This window comes from Phalacrocorax aristotelis, chromosome 24 (genome assembly GCF_949628215.1).
Source record: "Phalacrocorax aristotelis chromosome 24, bGulAri2.1, whole genome shotgun sequence".
Lineage (NCBI taxonomy): Eukaryota > Metazoa > Chordata > Aves > Suliformes > Phalacrocoracidae > Phalacrocorax > Phalacrocorax aristotelis.
This window is the reverse complement of record NC_134299.1, coordinates 7280847-7300048: the sequence shown is the minus strand read 5'-3', so window position 1 is coordinate 7300048 and position 19202 is coordinate 7280847. Positions and strand designations below refer to the sequence as shown.

The 19202-nt window shown below is 65.0% G+C and overlaps 3 protein-coding genes across 4 annotated transcripts; 1 reads left to right on the top strand and 2 right to left on the bottom strand.

Moving 5' to 3' along the window:
• Positions 1–89: 89 nt before the first annotated feature.
• On the bottom strand, positions 90–2668 carry GNLY (granulysin). The gene is made up of 5 exons (XM_075117407.1): positions 2155–2668; positions 1453–1571; positions 1228–1338; positions 963–1135; positions 90–208 (listed from the first exon to the last, which is right to left on the bottom strand). The coding sequence occupies exons 1-4, from the start codon at positions 2192–2194 to the stop codon at positions 968–970; spliced, it is 438 nt and encodes a 145-aa protein (XP_074973508.1). The 5' UTR covers positions 2195–2668; the 3' UTR covers positions 90–208; positions 963–967.
• Positions 2669–2895: 227 nt separating this feature from the next.
• On the top strand, positions 2896–11332 carry POLD2 (DNA polymerase delta 2, accessory subunit). Its single transcript, XM_075117523.1, has 11 exons — positions 2896–3009; positions 3733–4009; positions 7992–8113; positions 8972–9095; positions 9173–9287; positions 9530–9728; positions 9865–9945; positions 10349–10506; positions 10624–10751; positions 10847–10948; positions 11049–11332. Exons 2-11 carry the CDS (start codon positions 3790–3792, stop codon positions 11204–11206), a joined length of 1407 nt encoding a protein of 468 aa, XP_074973624.1. The 5' UTR covers positions 2896–3009; positions 3733–3789; the 3' UTR covers positions 11207–11332.
• An 8-nt stretch (positions 11333–11340) lies between these two features.
• Positions 11341–18802, bottom strand: AEBP1 (AE binding protein 1). Of its 2 annotated transcripts, none has more exons than XM_075117521.1 (21): positions 18514–18802; positions 17883–18290; positions 17542–17613; positions 17051–17122; positions 16839–16925; positions 16293–16415; positions 16021–16110; positions 15274–15351; positions 15126–15197; positions 14930–15039; positions 14705–14844; positions 14524–14608; positions 14287–14431; positions 14104–14192; positions 13884–14007; positions 13592–13788; positions 13334–13513; positions 12900–13242; positions 12654–12793; positions 12469–12568; positions 11341–12380 (listed from the first exon to the last, which is right to left on the bottom strand). In XM_075117521.1, the coding sequence occupies exons 1-21, from the start codon at positions 18749–18751 to the stop codon at positions 11830–11832; spliced, it is 3444 nt and encodes a 1147-aa protein (XP_074973622.1). In that variant the 5' UTR covers positions 18752–18802; the 3' UTR covers positions 11341–11829. The 2 variants fall into 2 exon arrangements, with proteins under 2 accessions (XP_074973622.1, XP_074973623.1); XM_075117522.1 differs by having other exon boundaries at positions 16293–16400.
• Positions 18803–19202: the final 400 nt, after the last annotated feature.

Below are 19202 nucleotides of genomic sequence, written 5' to 3'. Positions count from 1 at the left end.
AGGCTTCACACCCATGCGTGGCCCCCAGTGTCTCCGCGGAGCTGGCACGTCCCCAGGATGCTCCTGGGGGACCCCCAGCACAGGGGACGGCAGGGCGAGATGCTTTATTGCACAGGGAGGGGGGGCCGGGGGCCGCGGTAGCAGGTGGGGCTGGGAGGGCAGTCGGGGTTCGGGAGGCGGCACTCGGAGCTGGCTGCAGGGCTGAGCCCTGCGGGGACAAGGAAGCAGCAGTGAGTTGGGGGTCACCACCACCCCCAATGCAGCTGCTAGCAAAAGTGGCTCCTCCAACCTTCCCCCCCCTAGCAAGGATGCATTTTGGGGCCTCCAACGCAGGCTGCCCTATGGGGATGCAGGCAGATCCCCTCCTGGAGGCACAGGCCCCCCAAGTGCCCTCCCACCCCCAGCGCAAGTGCAGGACCTATAGGGTGTGCAGCGGAGGATGTGGGGTGCTGCATGCAGGATGTGGGGTGCAGGGTGTGGGATGTAGGACCAGGATGCAGAGTGCTGGATGTGGGGTGCAGGACGCAGGCACAGGACATGAGGCGCAGGACACGAAGTGCAGGACGCGGGGTGCGTGGTGCAGGATCAGGATGCAGAGTGCTGCATGTGGGGTGCAGGACATGGGGCGCAGGACGTATGTGCTGGATGCGGGGTGTGGGTTGCAGGACGCCGGGTACAGAGTGCTGGATGTGGGTGCAGGACACAGGCGCATGACATGGGGCACAGGATGTAGATGCAGAACGCGGGGTGCAGAGTGCTGGTTATGGGTGCAGGACCTGGTTGGGGTGCAGGATGCGGGGTGCTGAGTGCTGGATGTGGGTGCAGGACGTGGGCGCATGACGCGGGCGCAGGACGCGGGGCGCAGGACGCGGTTGGGGTGCAGGACGTGGGCGCAGGACGCGGGGCGCAGGACGCGGTTGGGGTGCAGGACGTGGGCGCAAGGACACGGGGCGGGTGCTGACCAGGCTCAGGCCTTGCAGAAGCCCATGGTGGCGCAGGTGTCCTTGGGCTGGTCGCCGTTCTGCAGCGCGTCGCTGATCTGCTCCTGGTACTTCTTCACCAGCACCTTGCAGAAGCGGCCCAGGCGCTTCCCCAAGGTCCGGCAGACCTTGCCCAGCACTGCCTGCACCGCCTCCTGCCGGGACCAGCCCTGGCGTGTCAGTGGGGCCCTGTGTGGGGCACTGCCCCCTGCCCTACTGCCCTGAGCACCCCCAGCCGCCCGCTCACCTCGTCGGGGTCGTCACCTGCCATCGCCTTTATCTGCCCCAGGATTTTGGTGCACAGGCTGCACTTCTTCCCCTTGCCCAGCTCCATCATGTCATCTTCAGCCATCTCCCACTGTGGGGGAACAACGCAGACCTTCAGGGCTGGGCCGGACCCCCCCGGCATGGCCCTGAGATGGGCGGGGGGCTGCCCCACGGCTGGTGTAGAGGTCATGGGGCCGGAGCTCACCAGGCTGTCCCAGAGGTTGCGGCAGTACTGCTCCCGGCCGCACTGGGTGGCCGTGGCCATGTCCTGGCACCAGGATGCGGGGCCACCCTGGCAACTCTTGGGGACCGTGGCCTGTGCCGCTGAGCGGGGACGGGGATGGTGAGCACGGAGGTCCCTGCCCCCACGCAGACCCCGTCTCGGCTTAGCCCCCCTCCCCGCCATCCCTTCTGCCTGTCCCCATGTCCTCCTGTCCCCACCACCTCCGGGTCCCCATGTGGACCCTGTCCCTGCCATCCCCCTGTTGTCACACTGACCTTACCCCTGCCACCCCCACGTGCTTGTCCCCAAACCCCCAGGTCCCCACACGGACCCTCTCCCTGCCATCTCCATGTGCTGCATCTCCATGTGGAAGCCATTCCCACCACCCTCAGGTCCCCAGGTAATCCCTGTCCCTCTCGTCCCCAGGTCCCCACACGGATCTAGTCCTGCTGTCCCTTCTCCCTGTCCCCATGTCCCCCCCTCCATCCCTGGGTGTCCGTCCCCACACAGACCTCGTCTCCGACATCCCCACAAGGACCCTGTCCCCCCGTCTAGGGTCCCCACGCAGCCCCCGCCCCAGGTGCCCTCCCCAGGCACGCTGCTACCCAGGCTGCCATCCCTGCCGTCCCCCGTGCCCCCCTCCCCTCCACCCCTAGGACGTGGGGCTGGAGGCACCCCCATTACCTCCCACTGCCACCAGCACCAAGAGGAAGGCGGCAGCCATGGCGAGACCACTCGAGAGGGTGACGGTGGGTGACAGCGGGTGATGGCGGGTGAGAGCTCGCCGTCCCACCCCGACGGCTTTTATATCCCCGGTGAGCAGGCTGTGGGGACGGCCGCGCCACTCAGCGCCACCGAAACCCAAAAAGCCCTTAAAATGGAGTGATGCCGGCTCACCGAGCGCCTTCCCCCCTCACACCTCCGCCCTCCACCCCCGCGGCAGGAAGGGGAGACGGGGGGGGCAGCGGCCCGAGCCTCGGGGCCCCCCAAAAACCCCTGAGGCCGCGGTAGGCGGGGGTGCTGCCAGTGTCCCCATCCCTCAGCCAAGGGCCTGGCGGGGGGCTGCCCACCGAACCCCACGCGTGGGAGTCCTGGGATCCCTCCCGGTGTGTGTGTCCCCGTCCCATGTGGGGTCCCGAGGCTCGGGCCCGGTGTCCCCTGTCCCCCCCAGCGGCAGCGTGGGGTCCCGGGGGTCGGTCCCGGTGCGCCCCCCGGGGACAGCTCCGGTGTCCCCTGTCCCCCCGTGGGGTCTGTCCTGGCCCCCCTCGGGCTCCCGGGGCCGGTCCCGGTGCCCCCTGTCCCCGCCGGGGCTCTGCGTGATCCCGGTGGGTCCCGCTCCCCCCTCCCCGTTTCCATAGTGACGGCCTCGCCGTGACGGCGCCACCAGCGGTTGCCACGGCGACCCGTCGCCTTGACGTCACTTCCGTCCCGCGGCCGCACGACTTCCGGGTTTTGCGGCGTTCGCGCCTTTTCCCGCCCCCCTCCCCCTCCGTCCCGTCCCCATGGCGGGTCCGCGGTGCCGGGCTGACCTCTGACCCCGTACGTGATCTGCGGCCGGGGGGGGCCCGGAGCGGGCTGACAACGGGGGGCCCTGAGGGGGGCCGGGGGCCGCTGCCGCCTTTTGGGGGTCCCTGGGAGGGGGGGGGCCGTGGGTCCCGGCCCGGGGATGCTCCCGGGGTACCCTTTGGCAGGTCCGGGGGGGCGGATGGGCTGTCCCTGCGGGGTCCTGGGGTCGGAGGTGTCTCGGGATGACGTGTTTTGGGGAGGGTTGGGCGGTCCTGGGAGGGTCCCGGTGCCAGGAGGTGTTTTGAGGGGGGCCCCGGTGCCCTGGGAGGGTCTTTGTGCCAGGGGGTGCGGTTCAGGGGGGTCCCGGGGGTTCCCGGGGTGCCAGGGTGCATTTGACGGGGGTTGCAAGGTGGTCCTGTGGCCGGGGTGGGTTATGGGGGGGCTTCAGGTGTTCTGCTGCAGGGGTGTGATTTGGGGGGGGGCGGTCCTGGGGCTTCCCTGGCACCAGGAGGGGTTTGAGGGTGCCCGGTGTTGGAGGGGAGGAGGAGTAGGGGGGTGCTGGCAGTGTTCGGGGGGGTTAGACCTAGACCTTGTTTGTGTGTTGGTGGTGGGAGGGGGTCAGGTGGGGGTGGGGGGGGGCTGCTTTAAGGGAGGGGTTCATGGTGCCTCGGGCAACAGCGACGGCCGGGTGTGCCAGGCCTGCGGCTTCGCTGCCGCAATCTGCCAAAGTCCTTAATTTGCCCGTTTTCTTTCCAGACCCACCGTTAGGATCCTGCTGTGCCCATCCCCACGGCTCCAGCCCCGGCGCCCACCATGTTTTCAGAGGGGGCGACCCCCACGGCGCAGGGTCTGCTGGCCCCCCCCTCCGTCGAGGTCTCCACCTTCGCCAGGGTGCCGGTCTCAGCATACGCTGACTGCTCCCAGCGCTTTCGGCTGGGTGAGCGCAGCTTCAGCCGCCAGTACGCTCACATCTACGCCGCGCGCCTCATCGAGATGCGGCCTGTCCTGGAGGAGCGGGCACGACACAAATGGGGTGAGTCGGTTTGGGGAATAAAACCCCTCTTTGGGTGAGGAGGGCAAGGCTGCGCGGCCGATGTGGCGCCCGCTGGAAGCTCCCTGGTGACTATTCAGCAGGTGCTGGCCATCGGTTCCTAAGCTTATGTGCGTGTTGGGGGTCAAATCGCAGGCTGGAAGGGACCTCAGGGATCATCTAGTCTAACCTTTCTGGGAAGAGCAGAGTCTAAACAAGATGGCCCAGCACCCTGTCCAGGTGACTCTTGAACGTGTCCAGTGTGGCCAAGTCAACCCCTTCCCTGGGGAGATTATTCCAACGGTGACTGTCCTCAGTGTGAAAAATTTCCCTCTCGTGTCCAATCGGAATCTCCCCAAGAGCAGCTTATGTCCATCCCCCTTGTCCTCTCCATGGGACTCTGTGTAAAAAGGGAGTCTCCATCTTCTTTGCAGCTACCCCTTAAGTCCTGGTACACGGTGATGAGATCCCCTCTGAGCCTCCTGTTCTCAAGGCTGAACAAACCCAGCTCTCCCAGCCTATCCTCGTACGGCAGCTTCCCAGTCCTCTGATCATCTTGGTGGGCCTTCTCGGGACCCCTTCCAGCCTGACCACATCGTTTTTGTACAGCGGGGACCAGAACTGGACACAGGACTCCAGGTGTGGCCTGACAAGCGCTGAGTAGAGCAGGATGATGGCTTCTTTCTCTCTGCTGGCGATGCCCTTGTTGATGCAACCCAGCACCCTGTTGGCCTTCTCGGCTGCAGCAGCCACTGTTCGCTCATGTTGAGCTTCCTGCCCACCAGGACCCCCAGGTCCCTTCCCACAGAGCTGCTCTCCAGCCAGGTGCATCCCAGTCTGTGGTGCACTCCCGGATTATGTTTTCCGAGGTTCAAGACCTTACACTCCTCCTTGTTGCACTCCATAAGGTTCTTGCTGGCCCACTCCTCCAGCCTATCCAGATCTCCCTGCAGAGCAGCTCTCCCCTCTGGAGTGCCTGCTTCCCCACTCAACTTGGTGTCATCAGCAAACTTCATCAGGCCACACTTGATGCCGTTATCCAGATCACTTATAAAGATATTGAATAACGTTGGGCCCAATATCGATCCCTGGGGCCCCACTAGTGACAGGTTGCCAGTTTGAGAAAATGCTATTTACCACCCCACTTTGGGTGCGGCCTGTCAGCCAGGTCCCCACCCACTGCACAGACCACTTGTCTAGGCCATAACGCATCAATTTCTCCAGGAGGAGGCTGTGGGGGACCGTATCAAAAGCCTTGGAGAAGTCCAGGCAGACAATGTCCACTGCCCGCCCCATGTCAACCAGGCAAGTCACTTTGTCATAGAAGGCCACCAGGTTTGTCAAGCACAATCTGCCCTTAGTGAAGCCATGTTGGCTTTTCCCAATCACGTGCTTCATTTGACTTGTGATGGCCCCCAGGAGGATTCATTCCATAACTTTCCCAGGGGTTGAAGTAAGGCTGATGGGCCTATAGTTACCCGGATCCTCCCTTGAGCCCTTCTTGTAGGTGGGGTAACATTTGCCTTCCTCCAGTCCTCTGGGACATCCCCCGTTCTCCACGACTTCTCAAAGATTACGGAGAGCAGCCTTGCGATGACATCAGCCAGCTCTCTCACACCCTCGGGTGGATGGCGTCAGGGCCCATTGATTTGTGGGGGTCAAGCTCCCGTAGTAATTAATGTACTAACTCTTCCTTCACCGATGGTGGGTCGGTGTTTGGTTCAATTGGCAATTTTTTTCCCAAAGCCTGGGACCCGACAGTGCTGGTAAAGACAGAGGTGAAGAAGGTGTTGAGGACCTCTGCCTTTTCTGCATCATTGGTGATTGATTCTCCTTATTTGTTTAACAGTGGGCCTATGTTTTCCTTCTTTTTCTGCTTATGGTTGACATAACCCACAGGTTTTTTTTGTGGGGGATGGTTTCTCTGCCGGACAGTGTCCCAACATCTCTAAAATCACCTTTAAACACCAGCTTTGCAGAGAAAACGTTTACTTTTTTGGCTCACCAGGCCAGGTCAAAGCAAAACTCACTGCCGGGAGTGTGACTTAAGCGCACGGTTTGTCACGGTGAGGGGCTGGCAGGCGCCCCCAGCCAGGAAGCGGGGTGTGGGGTGCCGGGGAGGCGCCGCTTGCACCGGTGGGGGCCGTTTCCTCACCTGCTGGGGCCGCGTTAGCGGTTAGCGGGTGGGATTCTTGCGCTAGAGAGTTTCCATCCGAGGGTGTAACGGCAGCGCTGGATGGAGCAACCGCCTCACTGCTGCCGGAGCGCAGCGGCTGAGCTTTCTGGCAGGCCTCGGCATGGCGCATGGCTCCCCAAGTGTGGTAAAAGCCTGTTATCGAATTTCACCCTCTTGGGCCAGCCAAGCTTTTGGTTTTGCCCTTCTATGGAGGTTCTTGGGCCGATCGATTGTTTTTCTTTGTCTCCCTGGCCCCGTGGGCTGCGCGGAGCCGAGGGGAGGCAAAGCCCGGGCCAGGCTGTGCCGGTTCTACAGCAGACGTTGTTCCTTGGCCGGCCGCCCTGCACCGTAACCCTGGATTTTGCCAAGGGTGACGGGAACCAGCGGTTTTGTAAAGCTCCGCTTCCTGGAGCCACATGACGGGAGAAGATTTCTGGGGTTTGTCTCACAGCGAGAAGCGCCTGCAGACAAAATCTGGAGAGCGCAGCCCCCCTCCCCCTAAACACACACATTTGGGGGGTTAGAGCCAAGAATAAGAAACTTAAAGCTGGATTGTTTTTTCTGACTCAGGGTGTTTGCATTCCTGGGATTGATGAACCCATGTTTCCAGCTCCGCTGGGCCCAGGGTGCCTGTGATCGTGGTGGGGTGCTTTCCACCGGACGGGAGTCACGTTCAGCAGGCGCGTGATTAGCAAAGGGAGAGTTTGGGGGGGGGAAACATCACCCCGCCGCCCTCAGCCAGGAAGGACGGCCTGACAGAGGAGCCGGCGCAGCAGCAGGCTTCGGCACTGTGGTTCTGGGAGCGGAGCATGGCAGCTCCCACAGCACCAGTCCTCCCACATCCAGGGCTTGCAGCTTGGGGTGGATGGGCTTCACGGGGTGATTTAAACGGGGAAATAAAAGTCCTACAGACACGTAAAGGACGGGGCTGAAGCATCTCTGGGTCCCCGTGGGCGAGGTTAGAAGTCTTGAGCTCAGCTTGTGGTGAGAGAGGTGCTTTTTTTTTTTTTTGCTGTCTGCAAATTCTCCCCAGCCACACAGACGATGTAGTGCTGGGGCTGCAATGTCCTCTGCGCCTCCTGCGGCACGTGTTGGTTCCCCCGGCCCACATTCCCCTGTGAATCTCTGGATAAAGCCTGGGGGTCTGTTTGTGCCTTTCTGGCAGGGGAAACCCTGCTGCTCCCCAGAGGTCTGTCTTCATGCCGGGCTCTTCCAAAATGCCCGGCTGCGGTGGGGATCCAGGCTTCCAGCAGGGATCCCAGGCAGAGGATCTGGCCCTGGCAGAGGTCAGACCTGGGGGTGGTGAACGATCTCTCTTGCCTGTCAAATCTGAGTGGGATGTCTGGATCGTCTCCTGGATGGGGAGCAGGAACACCAGCCTCTCGTGCCCAAGGGCAAGAGCACCCATTCCGTGCCCAGGCGGGACAGTCTCGGACCCATGCACACTCTCCCTTCCTGGGCAGAGCTGGACCCATGGGCCCAGCAGGAGCTCTGCACGCTGTCCTGGGTGGTGGCTGGGAGCTGTGGGTCCCCTGGACCCCGGTGTGACCCAGCTTTCCTCCCCCTCAAGGCAGAGGAAATGCCTGCAGGCAGCGCTGGCTCACTGGTATGTTCCACTGGCCCCATCTGGCCTACACATGTGGATTCGGCTCTCTGCCTTGAGGAAAAGCGAGAGGCTCTGCAACATTCCCCCACCGCCTCTTGCTGGCCTCAATGTTCAGGCCCTTTCAGCTGGTCCCAGCCAGCCTTGAGCCTTGCCTCCCTCGCAGCTGCCTCCTGAGGCCGGCTGAGCTCCATTTCTCCCCACAGGGAACGATGTGGCACTGAGGAAGCTCTGTGAGCTGCAGGTGGGGGAGAAGTGCTGCGTGGTGGGGACGCTCTTCAAGGCAATGCAGCTGCAGCCGTCCATCCTGCAGGAGATCAGCGAGGAGGTAATGGCGGGGATGTTCCCTTCCATGGGCCTCCCCCTCCTCCTCCACACGGCTCTGGGGGATGTGCCAACACACATCGGGCCCTCAGCCGGCTTCCCATCGCTTCCCTTGAGCTCGCTGTGGCTGAGCAAGTGGAAACTGCCAGGGCTTTGACCTGGGGAGCCGGTGTGTAATATTCTCCATGCCTACTCCGTCCCTAGATGCTGCTGCTCTTGGTGCCACCCCTTTGTGGCAGCATGGGTCATGTATGCGCCTGCTTGGTGTTGCTTTTCCTGCTCTTGGAGGGTTTGGATCCAGCAGGATTGGCAGAGCAAACCTCCTTTCCCTGCTGCAGGGGAGGAGGATGAAGGGGGCGTCCGGGGAAGCTCCACCATCCCTGTTCTGTGCTAGGGGCCCGTCTGCTCCCAGCCAGCTCATGGGGGAAGTTTGAAGCCTGCTCGTCACGGCATGAGGTTAGCACCGTGCTTGCCGGGCGGAGTTCAAAGAGAGCAGAGCACTTGCCCGGGTGGTGATTGCAAACACGTTTCCCGAGGCAAGCCAGAGCCCCGTCTCCCACTGCCTGGCTGAGCCACTTCCTCCTTGGCTGGGGAGTTGTGCTCATGTTTGCTTCGCCAGGGCGCTGCAGGGAAGCGTTAAGCAAAACCAGCTCATCCGGGCGGCGTGCAGCTGGCGAGCAGCACTGAGAGCTGCCGCAGCAGCGTTGGCCGGGCCGGTGGTGGGGGGCCACGCCAGCCGCTCTCCTGAGTCACGCGCCTGCACTCTGGTTTCCACGAGCAGGGTTTGGCTGGGGCAGGGAAGGGCCCTTTTGGGCAGCGTGGCCTTGCTGAGGCCATCACAGCCTGCCCTGTGCCCCCCCAGCACAACCTGGTGCCTCAGCCGCCCTTGCCCAAGTACATCCACCCCTCCGATGAGCTGATCCTGGAGGATGAGCTGCAGCGGATCAAGCTGGAAGGAGCAGTTGAGGTGCAGAGGCTGGTGACAGGTAGGGGACGATGGCTCCTGGGTGGGAGCCACCTCACAGGCTCTGGCCGGGTACTGACTGCCCATTCTCTGCCATAGGGACCATCTTTGCTGTGTACGGCTCCGAGCAGGATGACGGCAAGTTCCTGGTGGAGGATCACTGCTTCGCCAACCTGCCCCAGTCGCTGCCCTGGAAAGGCCCCACCTTGGACCAGTGAGTCCCTGCAGTGACAGTAACGGGGCTGGCATCGTGTCCCCCGCTGTATCCCAGAGCCCTGGGCACCATTTGCCTGCCAGAGTAGGTGCCTCATGCCAAGAGAGATCACGGGTGGGGGCTCCTGTCCCCCACACCCAGCTCTCTGAAGCCCCTTGGCGTGGGCAGCCCTGGCGCTGCTGTGCAGGTAGGGATTGGCGCGGGCAGGGAGCACGGCGTGCTGCCCGAGCCTCTCCGCACAGGTTCGTGCTTCTGGCATCGGGGCTGGGGCTGGGCAGCGGGAGTGGCGAGTCCCTGCTGAGCATGCAGCTGCTGGTGGATGTAGTGACGGGGCAGCTGGGCGCCGAGGGCGAGCAGAGCTGCGCCGCGCAGATCTCCCGTGTCATTCTGGCAGGGAACCTGCTGAGCCAGAACACGCAGAGCCGGGACACCATCAACAAGGTAAGCAGGGAAGGTGTCTTCAGCCTTGACCGTGCGCTCTGGGGGCCAGGCTGGCACGGGTAGTCCTGTGGAAGGGGGGAAGGAGGAGCCAGAGAACACACGGGGTTGTTCCCTCACTGTCTCCCCACTGACCCAGGCCAAGTACTTGACCAAGAAGACCCAGGCCGCAAGCGTGGAGGCCATGAAGATGCTGGATGAGATCCTGCTGCAGCTTTGTGTGAGTGCTTGGAGTGGGATAGGGTTGGCCGGGGACTTGGGTACTTTCTGGGGGAGGGAGCCTGGCTCCCAAGCCAGGGGAGCAGTGCTCTGCCAGCAGCCTGGGGGCAAAGGGTGGCAAACACCCCTTCCCTGGCCCCCAGCTTCCCTTTGAGTGCTGCATATGGTGCCGTACGGGAGCGCAGCAGGAAAGGGAGGCAGCGCACAGCCCAGCTTCAGATCCCTCTCCCAGCATCTATCTGGTCTCTGCAATGGAGCCAAGCAGGGCTTCCTGTGGGGAAGCGGCAGGAGCCAAACTGGGGAGCGAGGCAGAGCTGGCAGCAAGCTCCAGGCAGGGCTTTGCTCTGAGCCCCTGCATAGGAGGGTGGTTTGGCCACCGCCGGTAACCCCTGCTCTGCCCGCAGACCTCTGTGCCTGTGGACGTGATGCCTGGCGAGTTTGACCCCACCAACTATACACTGCCCCAGCAGCCGCTGCATCACTGCATGCTGCCCCTCACCAGCACCTACGCCACGCTCCGGCTGGTCACCAACCCCTACCAGGCCGACGTGGATGGCGTCAGGTAAAATCCCGGTGTGCCGCCAGCTCTGTGACAACGGCTGGCAGTGTGGAACTGTGGGGCAAGTCACGGCAAGTACAGCCGTCCGAATCTCCCCTTCCTTTTCCCAAAATCTTGTAGGTTTTTGGGGACGTCAGGGCAAAACGTCAGTGATATCTTCAAATACAGCAGCATGGATGACTACCTGGAGATCCTGGAGTGGACGCTGCTGGCGGGACACATCAGCCCCACAGCCCCAGACACACTGGGTAAGGCGAGAGTTGAGTGGCCACTGCGACTTGGGCTGTTTGTCCTCCGAAGGGGTGTAGGTGCAGGTTCCCCTCCTAATTTCCATCCCTCCCAGGCTGCTACCCGTTTTACAAATCGGACCCTTTCATCCTCACTGAGTGCCCTCACGTCTACTTCTGCGGCAACGCTCCCCGCTTCCAGTCCAAGCTGCTCAAAGGTGAGTCCTGCAGGACCCCCCAGTACTCGCTCTGGGCTGGGACCCCGCACTGGGATGCTGACCAAGGGCTTGTGCGCCTGATGCCCACCTGTCTTTGCAGGGGAGGATGGGCAGCAGGTCCTGCTGGTGGCGGTGCCCGCCTTCAGCACCACGCAGACAGCCTGCCTCGTCAACCTGCGCGACCTCAGCTGCCAGCCCATCAGCTTCTCCGGCTTTGGGGCTGAGGACGACGACGGGGACATGGAGGTTGTGCACTGACTGAGCAGGCAGGGCACAGACTCAATAAACCCCTGGCCCCTCAGAGGGTCCTGGCACCCACCGCCATCCCCATCTGCCCTCACAGGAGGGCTGGCACAGAGGTGCTGGGGGTACAGGAGAGAAAGAGATGCTCGTACCAATATAACTTGATTTATTTGTGTAACAAAAAATACTGTGTGGAGGGGACAGGGGCTGCGCCTGCCTCCGTGCGGGCCCTGCCCTGGAGAGCAGGACCACCCCTGCAACCCCGCTGTGCCAGGAGACAGGGGTGGGGCGAGGGCTGGGTCCTGCATCGCCCCCTCCCCTGCCAGGCAAGGGCTGGCACTGCCCAGCCCGAGGGACAGGGCAGCACGTCCTTCCCTGCCTGGCTCTGGAGCCCGGCAAGGGGGACGCTCCATGGCCGCCCGGCCCTTGGGGCAAGCATCGGCATGGCGTGCCCTGCAGTCCTAGGAAGCAGCGCGGGTGAGAAGCTGGAGCCCACCCGGGGCGGACTGCCCAGAGCGGGCTGCCTGGGGCTCAAGGAAGACTTTAGAAGCGGATGCCGGAGCCTGTGGCAGGCAAAACCAAACCAGCCGTGAGCATCTGGCCTTGGCTCGAGGCAGGAGCGAGGGGACGAGCATCTCCTAGTCACCAAAGTTCACAGTGTAGGTCTCGGCCGTGGTGAAGGGCTGTGCCGTCCCCGTGCCCAGCTCCCAGGCCTCCGTCTCCGTCACCAGCTCAGTCACCACCTCTGTTTCGGTCTCCATCTCCCAGGTGCCAGCTGTGGGTGGCTCTTGGCTCCAGGGCACGTAGGCAGTGCTGCTGAAGGGGAAGGGCAGGGCTGTGGTGGGTGGTGGGGCTGTGGGGCCGCTGGCAGTTGTGGTGGCATTGAGACGCCGCAGCCTCATCTGCTGCCGGAGCCGCATGCGGTGCCGGAGGCGCATACGCAGGCGCATGCGTTCGCGGGGAGTCATGGGGCGGCCGGGCACGATGCGGCGGATGGGCCGGTTCCCGTTCATGGCCATGATCTCCCGGATGCGTTTCCAGTTGGAGCGCGACAGAACGAAATTGCACTGGGTGGCTCCAATGTCATAGAAGACGCTGCAGGTCTTGACACTGGGGTTGTATCCCTCGGCCCGAGCCAAGACACGGTACTCGCCTGGGTTCAGGATGCGCCAGTAGTCCCCACCGCTGGCTGTGGGCAACAAGGGGAGGCAGCGGGGTGAGAAGGAGGCGGCACGGTGCTGCCAGCACTCTGCCCAACACCCTACCCTGCGCCGTACCTGTCTTGATGTTGTGGTTGATGCCTCCCACAACAATGGTGGCGTTGGCGATGGGTTCTCCCTGCTGGTCCGTCACCAAGCCCTTGATGCCCCGATGGACCTGCACAAGGCCAGGGGGTGAGATGAGCCAGGAGGGGCAGGCAGGGCTGCTGCCGGCTCCCTGCCCACTGTGCCCCGGCACCTACCTGCTCCATGAAGGTGAGCAGTGACTCCTTGTTGTTCTCCCACTCCTGCTGCAGCTCGCTCTCGTGGGGGAACTTGTCGCAGCCCAGGTAGATGGAGAGCTCCAGGCAGTTGGTGTGCAGGTAGCTGAAGTCATTCATGCCTGTAAAACGAAAAACCAAGCACCCACCCAGCCGCTCGCTCGCACCTTCAGGTGGCAGGAGCGTGGGGCGGGCAGGCCGACACCGTATGGTGTGGCACCCACTTACTCCCAGCCCGGGGGTGCCACTTGGCCCCCTGCACGATGCCCATGGCGTTGGTCATGTCCTGTGTGTGGCAGCCCCCGCGGAAGGTCTCGGTCATGGTGAGGTGGGCCGAGGCGTAGGAGATGGCGAGCCAGCGGAAGATGGCGTGATCAGGTGTCTCCTGCAGCTCAGGGTTGTCGTCCTCGTAGTCGTCTGGTGGGCGAGCGGCGGCTGCCGGTGTCTCGCTGACAGGCCGGGCCATGTCGAAGGGGTAGGACACCAGCTTCTCCCCGCCCTGCAGGTTGGCTCCCAGCACAAAGGGGTTCTTGTCCATCCACGCCATGACAGCCCGTGTCTCCACTGCCACCTGCCGAGGCAGGCGCAGTGGTGTGAGACATCACCTCCCCATCAGCGCCCTGCCGCTGTGCCCTATGGCCGTGCCCCACGCCATGGCTCACCGTGGCATCCTCGGTCAGGTAGTGCTCTGGGATGGGGATGTGGTGGTTGGGGAACTTGTGGGGCACCAGCCTCCTCTCCTCGGCCGCCCACAGCGCCGAAGCCAAGTCAGGGAAGTTCTCAAAGAGGTCGTAGCCCTCCTCAGTCCAGTGGCCCAGCGCCCAGTTGCCCAGCTCGGAGCCCTGCAGGCAGCCCAGGGCAGCGGTGAGCCAGGGGGCTGCATCCCGCCGCCCCATCCCACCGCCCCGCAGTCCCCTTACCGCCTCGCGGGCCAGCTCGTAGCCGTCGGGATTGAGGGAGGGCACGAGGTGGATGCGGGTTTCGGTCACCAGGCTCCGCACCCGCGGGTTGCCGTCCTGGTACTCCTTGCACAGGAACTGCATCAGCAGGAGCAGCAGCTCCCGGCCCAGCACTTCGTTCCCGTGCAGCCCCGCCGTGTACCTGAACTCGGGCTCGCCTGCGGGCAGGGTATGGGCAGGGTCAGTGTGCTGCCTGCACCCCTGCCTGCACCCGGGGACCACAGCCGTGGCCCCCCACACCTTCCCTTCTCACCCGTCTCGTGCTCGCCCGGGTTATCGGAGATCTCCATGGCGTAGATCTTCAGCCCCCGCGAGCTCTTGCCGATGTTGTAGATGCGGGTGATGGTGGGACACTCCTCGTTCACCACCTTCATCAGCTGTGGGGGCAGGGAGGGGGGCAGGCGATGGGGGACAGCGCTTGGGGGGGCTGAGCCCACCCCCCACGGAGGTGCCCACCCCATGGAGGTGCTCACCTGCCTCATGTCCTTGTAGGTGTGGTGGCGGAAGTCCAGGTTGTCAGTGGAGGTCACCTCGTTCTGCTGGGCGTAGTAGCTGCTGATGGCTGCGGAGGGGACAAAGGCACAGCGGTGGGGGGGCCAGGGAGCCGCAACCCCCCCATAATCCCCCCCCAGATGCTGCTTTGGGGTGGCTCTTACTGGAGAGGGGGCAGCCCAGGACCTCAAGGCGCAGGCAGAGGCTGCCGTTCCACGTCTGGGGGTAGATGCGGATGTAACGGGCCACCATGGGCTCGGGGAACTCGGTCAGCACCGGTGTGTCCTTATCCACATTGCCGTAAAACATCTGCCAAGGCAGGGAAGGTGCAGCTGAGGAGGGGGAGAGGGTCCCTATTGTCCCCATGCCCCCCCCAACCAGCCCATTTTGGGATCCCGTACCATCTCCTCGTAGCCGTTGGTGTACATCACCCAGTTCTGGCTGTCATTGCTAAAGCCCACGTAGAAGCTGGTGACAAAGTCCTCGCTGCAGGAGGAAGGGGACAGGTTGGGAGGGGTCGTCCCCAAGGTGTTCCCCCCCCGCCCCTGGCTCCGTCCCCTCCCCGTGTTCCCAGCCCCATACTGGATCTGGGAGTCGCGGCCCTGGGTGATGACGCCGGTGAACTTGGTGGTACGGCGGGTGTCCACCTCGATCCAGTGTGCCCGGCTGTCGTCCTCAGCGCACCAAGCCCCGTCGAAGAAATCATCCTCGTTGGTGCCTGCCTGGGGTGGGGACAGCGACTTGGGGTCATGGGGGGGGGGGGTTCGCTGGTGCGGGGAGGGTGGGCGTGGGGCGGGTGACCCTCACCTGCATGTTGAGGCGCCCACGCTGGGCGCCCAGCCCGTGGCGCAGCATGGAGGAGGCTAGGATCTGGTCGTCCTCAATGCGGTGGGACTCCAGGCCGATGGGGGGACATCCTGGGGACAGTGGGGGGCGGGGAGTGATGGGCACCTTCCCCCCCGCAGCAGGGTGCCTGTGTGCCCCCGGGATCGGGCAAACTCACGTGTCTTCTCTGGAGGGGCCCATTCGTCCTCATCCGGCTCCCACTTCTTCCCCCCTGGTTTTTTGGGTTTTCCTGGAAAAGAGGTGTGTGAGGGGGAGGGGCAGAGCGCAGGGAGTGGGGGGTGATGGGATGGGGGGCTGGCACCCACCTTTGCGGTCCTGGCCCTTTTCCTCCGCCCAGGGGTCCCCCTCCTCCTCCTTGCTGCTGCCGCCTTTCTTGGGCTTCCCTGGGGCGGGATAGCAGATGTTGGGGACATGCCACCCTCCCCGGGGATGTGCCACTGACCCCGAGGATGTGCCACCGGCCCTGGGGACGTGTCACTGACCCCGAGGATGTGCCACCGGCCCTGGGGACATGCCACCCTCCCCGGGGATGTGCCACTGACCCCGAGGATGTGCCACCGGCCCTGGGGACATGCCACCCTCCCTGGGGATGTGTCACTGACCCCGAGGATGTGCCACCGGCCCTGGGGACATGCCACCCTCCCCGGGGATGTGCCACTGACCCCGAGGATGTGCCACCGGCCCTGGGGACATGCCACCCTCCCCGGGGATGTGTCACTGACCCCGAGGATGTGCCACCGGCCCTGGGGACATGCCACCCTCCCCGGGGATGTGCCACTGACCCCGAGGATGTGCCACCGGCCCTGGGGACATGCCATCCTCCCCGGGGATGTGTCACTGACCCCGAGGATGTGCCACCGGCCCTGGGGACATGCCACCCACCCCAGAGCCATGTCACCCACCCCACGGATGTGCCACCCGCCCTGGGGATGTGCCACCCACCCTGGGGACATGCCACCAACCCTAGTGATGTGCCACCGACCCTGGGGACATGCCACCCACGGCAGGGACATGCCACCTGCCCAAGCACCAAGCCCCTGCCCATCTCTCACAGGGCTTGAGTTTCTCCTTGTCCGTCTCCATCTCGTCCTCTTTGTCCGGGTGTTTCCTGGGCTTCGGCTGGCGGGGCAGCCCGTACTCCACTGGCAGTGCAAATGGGGAGGGGGGCTGGGACACCCTTTCAGGGCCAGGGGAGGGCAGGGGTGGGCACCGCCCGTCGCAGCCCAGCTGGGCACGGGGGCAGATGCCTACCCATGGGGCAGGGCAGACCTCCCGGGCACGGGGATCCTGGGGTGCCCTGGCCCCCCCACGGCTCATCACTCACAGTCATCGTAGTCGGGTCGCTCGAAGCCCTCCTCATAGTCCCCTTCAGTCACCGGGATGGGCGGCGGAGGTGGCTCTGGGGGTGGCACCTCCGGCTTCGCTGGGGGGGCTGAAAGGGGCTGTGCTGGGGATGGGGCCAGGGAACAGGGGTACCCCCATGTCCCTGGAGGGTCCCCAGTGCTCCTGTGGGACCCCTGTGCCCCTCTGGGGTTTCCCGTGCCCCTGTGGGATCCCCCACACCTCTACTGTGTCCCCGAGGGTCCCCCATGCTTCTGTGGGATCCCTGTGGCCCTATGGGGTCCCCATGTCCCCCCAGGACCCCTCTATATCCCCACGGGATCCCAGTGGCCCCAAGAGATCCCCACACCCCTGTGGGGTCCCCTACACCCCTTATGCAGTCCCTGGGCCTCTGTGCTGTCCCCGGGTCCACCCCAGTTCCAGGCTGTCCCTGAACGATTCTGTCTTGGGTCCCCAAGGCTGGGGACTCTCCCCCACCCCCACCCTGAGTGGTGCCAGTCCCCCCTTGTCCCCCTGTCACCCCACTTACGTGGCTCCTCGGGCTGGGGCCAGACTCTCTCAGGTTTCTTCCTGCTCGGGGGCTTGCGGGGTTTCTGCTGCCGCCGAATGTACTCAACTGGGGACAGAAAGAGGGGGTGGCACTGACTTCGGGGGTGCAAGGCAGGGCGGGCACCCCCTCCCTCCTTTCCTGCAGGTTGGGGGACCCCAGCGGTCCCCTCCGCCTGCGCCCTGGCACCGTACAGTCCTCGTAGTCCTCCCGCTCCAGCTGCTCGTTGTAGTCCAGCGTTGGTGGCTCCGGCTCCTCAGGGACCTCTGAGGGGAGGGGGCACGTGGGGAAGGGGCACAAGGGGTGGCCCCGGGTGCAGGGAGGGAGCACCAGGGTGCAGGGAGGTGACATCGGGGTGCAGGGGAGTGGCATTTGGGAGCAGGGAGGGTGACACTGGGGTGCAGAGGGTGGCACTTGGCAATAGGGAGGTGGCCCCAAGGTGCAAGGGGGTGACACTGGGAGTCAGGGAGGTGGCCCTGGGGTGCAGGGAGGTAACATCAGGGTGCAGGAGGGTGGCATTTGGAAACAGGGAAGGTGGCCCTGGCATGCAGGGGGGTGGCCCCAAGACACAGAGTGGTGGCCCTGGGGCACAGGGAGGTGACATCGGGGCGCAGGGGGGTGACATCAGGGTGCAGGGAGGTTGCATTGGGGCACAGGGAGGTGGCCCTGGGGATACAGCACTCACCAGGCTCGGGCTCGGGGTGCCAGTCCTCCCGACCCACCTCCCAGGGCTTGCTTGGCAGCTCCTCCAACTCCCCTGGGGACAGGGACACTGAGTGAGGGGATGCCGGTGCCCCGCAGCTCCCCCAGCCCGGCCCCCCCCCCGGCAGCCCCACACCGCAAGACAGTCCCATGGGGGAGGAAGACCTGTGGGGACAGAGTGGGTGTCCCCAGCAGGACAATGCCCAGCCAGCCATGGGGTGCCACCGGGAAGCCGAGCGGCACACCGGGTGAGGCCGTGGTGGGCCAAACCCACCCCCACCCCCCAACCCGGCTGGTGGTGAGATCACGCCCCGCAAGACTCACCTTGGCCACCTCCATCCTCCTCCTCGTAGGGCGAAGGCTGCTCCGGGAACCAGGCTGTCTGTGTGTCGTCCTTGCCCCGCGGGGTCTGCGGGGTGGTGGGGGGCGCCTGCGGGGTGGTCAGCAGCTCCGGTGGCTTCTTGCTGGGTGTTTTTTTGGTGGCCTTGGGTGGCTTCTCCTTGGGCTTTTTGGAGCCTTTTGGGGGTTTTTCGGAGCCCTTCGGGGGTTTCTCCTTGGGCTTCTTGGGGGGCTTGTCCTTGCCCTTGCCCCTGTCCCTGTCCCTTTCCCTGTCCTTGTCCTTGTCCTTCTTGGAGCCCCGGGGTCTCTCCTTGGGCTTCTTGGTGGGTTTGGGAGTTTTTTCCTTCTTCCCCTTCTTGGGTTTCTCGGGCTCCGTCAGCCGCCCCGGGGAGCCTGGGCGGGGGGTCGGGGGGGGCAGACGCCCCGCCGCGGGTGAGGGGCATCCAGGGCCGGCCTGGGGGGGTCCCCATGCCCCCCCTGCCCCCCACTCGCCCCACGCCCCCCTGCCCCCCTCCCATGCCCCGCCGCCCCCCCCCCCCTCCCCCCCCGCGCGGTGCCCCGGCGGTGCCCGGTACCGGCGCAGCCCCGACCCGCCGTGCCGCTGCCGCTCGCTCACCGGTGCCGGTGTCGGTGTCGGTGCCCAGGTCGGTGCCGATGGCCAGGTCGGTGCCATCGTCGTCGCCGTCGCCGTCGCCGCGCTCGCCGGGGCCGAGGAAGCCGCGCAGAAACGCCTCGATCTCGGCGTCGGTGAGCGCGGGCGGCGCGGCGGGGCCCGGCGCGGCCCCGGGCGGCAGCAGCGGCAGCAGCGCAGCCGCCAGCAGGAGGCAGGAGCGGGGCGGCCCCGCCAGCCCCATCGCCGCGTCCGCCGCACCGGCCCCGGCCCCGGCCCCGGCCCCGGAGAGCCCGGGCGGGCGGGCTGGGGGCGGGCGCAGGAGCCGGGGGCGGCACCGAGCTGCGGAGGGGCTGCGCGGGAGCCGCTCGGCACCGGGGCTGCACCGGGACTGGGACAGCACCGGGACTGCACCGGCACCGGCACTGGCACCACACAGGGGCTGCCCGGCACCGGGGCTGGGACCGGCACCGGCACTGGCACCGCACCGGGGCTGTAACGGGACTGGCACCGGCACTCCACCGGGTCCGGGATAGCCGGGGAATCCGGGTTGCACCGGCACCGGGACTGCACCAGCACTGAGCGGGACCCGCACTGGCTGGGGACCAGCGCTGCACTGGCAGCATATGGGATTCAGTAGCAGGGGCCCAGCACCGCGTGGGGAACAGCACTTGTGCCAGCACCAGCACTGCGTG

Coding starts and splice junctions, on each gene's coding strand:
- GNLY (XM_075117407.1), bottom strand. CDS start 2,194: ATGGCTGCCGCCTTCCTCTTGGTGCTGGTGGCAGTGGGAG. Junction 1,572..2,154: donor GGTGCTGGTGGCAGTGGGAG/GTAATGGGGGTG, acceptor GTCCCCGCTCAG/CGGCACAGGCCACGGTCCCC. Junction 1,339..1,452: donor GCAACCTCTGGGACAGCCTG/GTGAGCTCCGGC, acceptor GTTCCCCCACAG/TGGGAGATGGCTGAAGATGA.
- POLD2 (XM_075117523.1), top strand. CDS start 3,790: ATGTTTTCAGAGGGGGCGACCCCCACGGCGCAGGGTCTGCTGGCCCCC. Junction 9,096..9,172: donor GGTGCAGAGGCTGGTGACAG/GTAGGGGACGAT, acceptor TCTCTGCCATAG/GGACCATCTTTGCTGTGTAC. Junction 10,752..10,846: donor CACAGCCCCAGACACACTGG/GTAAGGCGAGAG, acceptor CATCCCTCCCAG/GCTGCTACCCGTTTTACAAA.
- AEBP1 (XM_075117521.1), bottom strand. CDS start 18,751: ATGGGGCTGGCGGGGCCGCCCCGCTCCTGCCTCCTGCTGGCGGCTGCG. Junction 16,111..16,292: donor GCGACCCGACTACGATGACT/GTGAGTGATGAG, acceptor TTGCACTGCCAG/TGGAGTACGGGCTGCCCCGC. Junction 14,008..14,103: donor CCTACAAGGACATGAGGCAG/GTGAGCACCTCC, acceptor CTGCCCCCACAG/CTGATGAAGGTGGTGAACGA.